The sequence below is a fragment of the Anser cygnoides genome, chromosome 2, assembly GCF_040182565.1.
Source record: "Anser cygnoides isolate HZ-2024a breed goose chromosome 2, Taihu_goose_T2T_genome, whole genome shotgun sequence".
Lineage (NCBI taxonomy): Eukaryota > Metazoa > Chordata > Aves > Anseriformes > Anatidae > Anser > Anser cygnoides.
In genome coordinates this window covers 139739559-139747345 of record NC_089874.1, presented here as the reverse complement: position 1 = coordinate 139747345, position 7787 = coordinate 139739559, and the positions used below count along the sequence as shown (strand labels likewise).

At 40.0% G+C, this 7787-nt stretch overlaps 1 protein-coding gene across 2 annotated transcripts; it reads left to right on the top strand.

The window, feature by feature from the left end:
• The first annotated feature begins 869 nt into the window (after positions 1-869).
• On the top strand, positions 870-5515 carry UQCRB (ubiquinol-cytochrome c reductase binding protein). Of its 2 annotated transcripts, none has more exons than XM_013179938.3 (4): positions 870-997; positions 2104-2175; positions 3970-4136; positions 5269-5515. In XM_013179938.3, exons 1-4 carry the CDS (start codon positions 979-981, stop codon positions 5344-5346), a joined length of 336 nt encoding a protein of 111 aa, XP_013035392.2. In that variant the 5' UTR covers positions 870-978; the 3' UTR covers positions 5347-5515. The 2 variants fall into 2 exon arrangements, with proteins under 2 accessions (XP_013035392.2, XP_066846713.1); XM_066990612.1 differs by lacking the exon at positions 870-997 and adding an exon at positions 1056-1079.
• Positions 5516-7787: the final 2272 nt, after the last annotated feature.

Genomic DNA, 7787 nt, shown 5'->3' with positions numbered 1-7787 from the left:
TGGCATCAGGATAAGCAGTACACAGATTGATTTACCAGAACATCTTCATTTGAAACGCAGGAAAAAGCTGCATTTGACGTCTCTCATGATGCTCTCGTGTTCCTGTTCTGATCACGACACTGATCACTGAAATCCTCTGTTGTGTTGACTGTTCCTGCTGGAGATGCACGAACATCAGCTGAAGTGGTGGCTGAAAAGGGGATGGCTGAACACTTCCCCACTCCTTCCTTTCAAACCCAGAGATCTAAATCTAACTTAAGATTAGGTTTTTAACTATTAAATGCCAATAAACTATAGTCTTCAAGCAATCTAGTAAAGAGTAATGATTACAGAAAACGTGCGGGTTCAGAATGCTAAATTAATTCTACTTGGCTGCCCTTAGCACAATCACCGTGTGCTAAACCATTACAATTTATAGAATACATATGTTGTGAATTTCTTAAACTTTGAGCTTTTAATTTAAATGTAAAAAAAATACCGCTGCCAGAGCTAAACCGGTTCCTTGAAACGCTGTGTGAGCTTATGCCAAAATCGCTTCCCAGAAACACCGTGTAGAAAGACAACCGAGAGAAGTGCTAAAAGAAAAGGGGAGCGGGGGGGGAAGACCACCTCGAGTCACGCCAAATCCTTTTTGGCTGCAAGCTGACAAAAATATCCGGCGGCGCTGTTCCTGCTGCGGGGCAGCGGCTGCCTGAAGGGCGCCCTCAGTGCTGCCGGGAGGCTGCGCATCGCGCTCAGCCGCCTGAAATTGCCTGGTGGGGCAAGATTGATGGCATAATTCAACTTTTTTTTCTTCATTTTATTTTTACTTTTGTCTTTAGAAGCGCAGCGGGACGTTTCTTCAGGGACAACCGGCAAGGCCCTGGCCCCAGCCCCGGCCCCGCTCCTCCCCTCACGGCCGTGCCCGGATCGAACCCGCCCCGCCGCGCATGCGCCCCTTGCGCTCCCCAGCAGGCAGCGCGCCGCGCCGAGGTCAACATGGCGGCCAGGGCGAGCGGTGAGCGGGGGGGCTGCGGGGGTCGGTGGTGAGGCCCTGGCACAGGCTGCCCAGAGAAGCTGTGGATGCCCCATCCCTGGAGGTGCTCAAGGCCAGGCTGGATGGGGCTTTGGGCAGCCTGGGCTGGTGGGAGGTGTCCCTGCCCATGGCAGGGGGCTGGAACTGGGTGGGCTTTAAGGTCCCTTCCAACCCAAACCATCCTGTAATAAGTAGTGGCTTCGGGCTTGGTTCATTTCGTGTGATTTCTTCTCAGCTCCTAAAATGTGAAGGTCGAAGTCTGATCAGGTGATATGCCGACAGTGTGCTGGTATCACACATAGCACTGGCTTTCTGGAGTGGCTTCATAAGGCAACCAACCTAAAGTCGTGAAATACAACCTTGTGTTCGCTGCATTGCCTGAACTATGCTGTTTTTAGGTTTCCAGACCCTTGTCAAATTTAATTTGGTGCTGCACAGCACTTGACTACACTTAAAAAACAACCAACCAACCCACCTTTGATATCCAAAATCACAGCTAGGAAAAGATCAGTATCCTGCATTTTGCGTGCTTTAATTCTTCTTAAAGCCAACGATTCTTCTGAGGTTTCAGCGTTGACCTTCCCGCTGACTTTGGCAGCTGTTTGAAAAAGCAGGTCTGGAATAGTATTTAGGTAATTGGAGAGGGGAGCAGAAGGTTAACAACATAATATGCTGGTCTTGAAATCGCATTAACCCGTAATGAGAGCTGTGAAACTTAGGTAAATGCTTTGAAAAACAGGGTGGTAAACACTATGGTTTTAGCTCAAGTAAGAGTTATGGAGCTTAAAGCTGTTGCTGATGTGTTTGGGAATGACTTGTTAGCAGTGTTCCAAGTCTTAAAGTACTCTAATTTTTAAATTGAGTGAAACAGAGGTCAGAATATTGTGTGGAACAAGCACTCGTTCCGTATGCTCGGTATCCATGTAAGAGTACTGGAAAGCAGAGAGGCCTGGTCATGCTCAAGTTCAAACCTGACGTGGTGTTGCGTTACTGTACATGAAAGAGGTCAACAGATATTTGCATACTGTTGTAGCGGTGCGTAAGGTTGCATTTCATCGTGTTCCCTGACTGATGACAGTCACTTTCAGTTTCAGGAGGTGGCCGTCTGATTGACAGAATCCGCAAGTGGTATTATAATGCAGCTGGATTCAACAAGCTCGGTGAGTGTTTTGTTAAGCCTTAAAAACTTTGCATTATTAACAGTTCTCCATCTAGTTATGGTTCATAGCTGTTATATGTATGAGCAATTTGATGCATGTCTTTTTATCAGTGATAGCTACTACTTTTCTTTCGAGAAGAAAGTTATCAACAGCTTCGGTCATCATGACCGCTACCTAGTAATGAGTCAGTGACTTCTTTTCTGTTGTTTCTGTGTTTGTTCTTCAGTGAAATAACTTGTAACATCTAAGGTTAAGCTGGAGCTGTTGAAAAAACTTCCAGAAAGCAGTCCTGAAAGCTTGATTTTTAAAAAAAAAAATTTCCCACCGAGTTAATTGCGTGGGTTAGTACCTGCTAATCTTGTTACCTTCCCAAGGGCTGCATTCCAAACTGGGAGATTGCTGCTAATAGCAGTTGGTCTGTCTGGGTTACTTTTGCAAAGTATCCAACCTGTATAAAAGGATTTAGCTATTTTTGCACTTTGTATCACTGTAACTTGAGCTGATGTCTCTCTGGCCTGTATAATGGGAAAGTAGCTGTAAAAATAGCGTTTCCGTATGCAAAGGGAATTGCCTTGATGGTATTGCCATTAATTCGTCCCATGTTATTACCAAGTTTGTTTCAACAATATAGATTGCAAAACTGTTCATAAATGACAAGATAATTTGAATATTCAGAGACTGTTGCTAGTGCTGGCTGCAACTTCAGGACATCATTTAAAGAAGTTTACATGCCTGCCCCAGGAGAGCTAGAAAGAAAAAAGAAAATTGAAAGACTAAAGTTTATTCTTTGACCACTCACTTCTAGAGGTGAAGTGCTATCTATCCACTGAAATTCTTGATGGCATTAATACATTTGTTCCATTTTCTGTGAATGTGACTGAAATCTACGGGTTAAACTAGCAGCCGTGCATCTTATGCCTTTAAACAGAAACTGCAAAACCACGCCTTATATTTTCAAGAATATATAGCTCGGAGGAAATCTCTTTTTTACTGGGAGACTCCTGCCAACTCAGTCACATGAGAGCAAGACCTTTAACCTAAAGGCAGTAGGTGTGCATTTGTGATCTGTATCAATTTTGAAATGTTATGGAAGTAACATTTTGTTCTTTGTTGCTAATGCTGAAATTTAAAGCGGGATTGGTTAAATTTCAGAAATTCTTCACTCCAAAAACAGTGTGGGGATCTTCTTATGCTGTCAGAAGGCTAGTTACACCTCCCTGAACTAAGTTCTGATGGAGGGAAGAAGTGGAAACTCAGGCACAAAAAAAAATCAGTAGGTTCATGTTTCCATTGCTTGCTGTAGCTGATGGAGATCAAGACATTATGCACACTGGAGTTTAGAAAATAATTCTTATGTACTGAAGTAGTCACATCTGCAGTTGACTGACTGTGATAGAATCAGCTTTTAAAGCTTTTACCTAGACAGTCATCTGAAATCAAGGATATGAAATAAAGCGAGCGTAAGTCTACCCATCAGATCCTGAATAGTTACTGTTCTGCATATATTCTGTATAATCTTATGAAGCACATTAAATCAAATATTGATTTTCCATATTCCTCCTTAAGAAAAGGAGAAAGAGCAATTAAATAGAGTATGTGAATTTCAGCGTTCACAATTTGTTCTCTGTGAGCAGTTAGGGGTTCTCTTTGTGTGGGTTGTGGTTTGTTTCTTTTTTTCCCTCATAATTTTGCATTTTAAGTGTCATGTCTATGTTACGCAAAAACACCTGTGTTGGTCCTAAATCTTACTTAGGAACATCTACTCAGTGATAATGTAAAATATCGTTGGTACAGGATTAATGCGAGATGATACGTTTTATGAAGATGATGATGTAAAAGAAGCACTGAAGAGACTTCCAGAGGATCTTTACAATGCAAGAATGTTTCGCATAAAGCGAGCACTTGACTTAAGCCTGAAACATCAGATCCTTCCAAAAGACCAGTGGGTAAAATACGAAGAGGTACGTGTACAGAGTTGCCTCAAGGTGGAGGTCTTTAAGACTGATCGTTGTAGGGTCATTGGGATTTTCAATCTCTGAAGATATGCATGCTTCCATGTTATTTATAACGAGTATGAGTGCGCATCTCTTGCGATACCTTTGAAAAACACAGCTTTTGAATGCTGTTTAAAAATCTATATTTTAACATTGGAAATTTTATCTTTTTGCTCAAGATGACAAAGGCTTAAACTACGGCTCAAAACTATAGCACTTGTATATTCAGATGAAATATTCTAAGCTGTCAGATAAGGAAGTATGCTCTAACTGGCTTGGAAATTCTTTTGAATGAGTTTCTTGGTTTTGTAGAAAATCTTGAGCCAAAGCTTTTATTCATGAAAATGTCAATAATTTAAAGGAAAGCCTTGTATTAAAATACATGTCTTACTGTAATTTGAAAACCAAATCAAGCTACACCTTCCTTTTTATTTTTAATTAACGTGTTTCTTTGTAGTGGAATAATTCAGACTTTGCATTACTGCTCGTTTCAGCTTTCTCCAAATCACCTGGCAGGAATTTTTTCATTAAACTTTGGACTGGAAAATAATATAAGAGCATTAATTTCTCTATAGAAGTGGAGGTTGTTTCTTGTGGTGTTATTGGTCGTATTTTGGTATTGACTGCATAAGTTGCTTGAGCAGCAGTTTGGTTTGCAGTTATGCACAGACAAGGTGTTCTGTTTGAATTTGTTTGCAGTGCTGTTTAGAAGCTAAGTTCAAAATAAGCTTCTCCAGCGTGATGAAAATTTTACTTGGACTTGATCTAATTAAAGTGAATCTTGCGCACTTGGATATTTGTCAAAAAAAAATCATGAAGTTATAGCTGAAGGCATCATTTTACTTGTTAATGTTGGGGAAGCATTAAGAATTAGCAGTGGTTGCATTAGAGTTTGTCATTGCAGACTTGGTAGATACCAAGTTTACCTTTTCAGAGTGAGTAACGTAGTTCTTTTTTTCTCTTCCCCCTCTGTACATTGGTTTGTAGTTAAATCTGAGGAGGAATGAGAGAGAAGTAATCTGTAGGATGGTTTGAATTGTTTCTGGACCTCCCTTTTGAGTTTAAGTTAACTAATCTTAAATATTCTCTTCTTTTTCAGGATAAGCATTATCTTGAACCGTACCTTAAAGAAGTAATCCGTGAACGGCTTGAAAGAGAAGCATGGAACAAAAAATAGCTATTGAACTACTACTTCATGTTAATATCCACATATTTCTGATATCTCTAAACATTTGGTTATTGAAGTCTTCAGGGAGGCAAATGTGAGGCTGAAGGAACACTTGTTTCAGTTTGTGCATGGGTTCTGTTCATCCAACTAAAATAAATGTGTCAAAGTATAAAATCTCCTTGGAAGACTTCTTTGTAAGTGTTAACAGGCTAATGTTCAAATCTTTCCTATGAGCATATACATTACATATTAGCTTAATGGTATGCAGTCTTCATTCCAGCTTCTTACTCTTTTCAGAGTACAGCTGTTTCCTGCAGTTAGAGGGTAAGGTAAGAATTGCCCAAGGCTGCTGCTGCTAGTTCCTCTGTTAACTTAAAATGGGGGTGCTGTTTCCTTTGTCACCAATTCTCCCTGGAGATGAGAATACTGGACCGGTGTTTGATGTGACAGTGGTGTCATGAGACAGCAGCATGGGATACTCTGTGTATCTAGGCACATATATATTTCAGTAATGACAAATGTAAATGGTTCCTTAATCATAAAATCAGGAAATATTTTACTAGCTCTTTGTACCATGTGTGTTGTCTATGCTTACAAGATTATTTTCATATAAACCTTAACGACTGTCTCATTTCATCTTGATTTTATCCTTTTAAAAAGCTGATGTGCTTTCTACAGTATAATTAACATCCCATGTATTTTTTTCTTGGCCTGGAGCATGTCATTTACAGTGAGTGGCACCAATTACTTTAAACCATCATGCTAACAGACTTTAATATTAGAGTTGCACAGAATTTGGGCTCTGCTTAAACACAGAAGCAGTTCATCTGTGTCCAGAAAGTGCCAGCCCTTGCTGGCTGAAGACCTTGAGTTTAGTCTTCCATAGTATAATGGTAGTGTTAATTCTGAGACAGTCTTTGGTGTTGCACACAAATTGCAGAATTTGAGGCCTATTGTATCCCTCAGTATGAAGTGCACAATCTTGTGCAGTAGTAACATATCTCTTTTATTATGCATGCTTGTCTGCGACATGCAGTAATCTGTGGACCAAAAGCTAGAGAGCAGTTAAAAAAATTACATAAATATAGAGCAAATCGTGCCTGTACCTTTGGATTAATATATAACCAAATAGCTTCCATTCCTACTTCTAATCCGTATCTTAGTTGTGACTCAGAGTAGTCTTATCTGCTTGCTTCAGTTGCTTACAACTGTAAAGTGGGTAGAGCGATTACTAGGTGAAATATTTATTTCAACGCTTCACAACCTGGTATGGTAAAACAAAATGCTACAAAAATATCTGCATTACCAATATTCCTTAAAAATTTCTGTGGAAGTTACATTAAGAATGTGAGGTTTCCTTCATCTCCTATAGCAAAATCGTATTGGAGTATATATGTCACTTGCTGATGGGTTTTTGAGAACTTCCTAATTTTCTTCAAGGGACAGGTAGGACCTGAAAGTTCCACAATTCTGTTGTATGGAATTATTAGAATACTTTTTTTTTTTTCTAGTGGAATTAGAACTACTTCATTAGCTGTTAAATAATATTAGAGAACTTAATTATCTAATGGAAGGAGCATTTGAAAGGCATAATTGGTCGAAGTTCTATGAAAGCTACCGTTTTGTAGAAATACCTGTTTATTTGACCATAGGTTTGGATTAAGGTTCAAAGGTTTTCAAAAATAAGTTGGGGTAGACAAAAGGGGTTTGCTGGCCATGAGCACTTGAAAATAGTCTGACCTTTGAGGAGGATGCCAAGCATCCATGTGCCAATTGGCATCACGCTTCTGAAATCATTGACCTCTTTACGCTCATATATCATGTTTCAAGAGCCAGAGGCAAGTGGTGGAGGTTAATAAAAGTCTTTCCAAGCAATCTTTCTTGAAGTTTTAGGGGAGGAGATAAAAGGAAGCAGTGTCAAAAGCTTACTTGTTGACTAGCTCAGATTGACAGCTTCCATTTAGGCATCTTTTCAGATGCTTCTGATGTAGATTAATTAGTGTGAAGTTCCCATACTGTACAGTAGTTTTCCGTTGAAGTATTTTTCAAGAGTTCATTGAGGACTGTTAGCTTATTTCTCAGTGTGATATTGGAAAGGAAAATGTATTGGGTTTTCTGGCAGAGATGGGCGAGTATTCTTTGAGACATTTGAGAGAATCTAAAAATAACGTGAAACAGGGAGGAAGCAGGTCAGTGTGCAAGGGGGACCTCTGCCCTGGAACCAGGAGTTGTAGCACTTCTATGTTAGAGATTGTAAGCTCTTATCTAGTATACGTAATGTAGGATTTGGATGCTTGTGCCACCAGCTAGCAGCTGAGTAACTTGGAAGACATTTCATATTTCACCCTGTAGAGTTCTTTTCTGTGTTCTGAGTTACTAGTGTGAATCTGTAGCTAGCCGAAACGTAAGAGTTTGTACGAAATACCTGAATCTTGCTAGTGACAGGATGC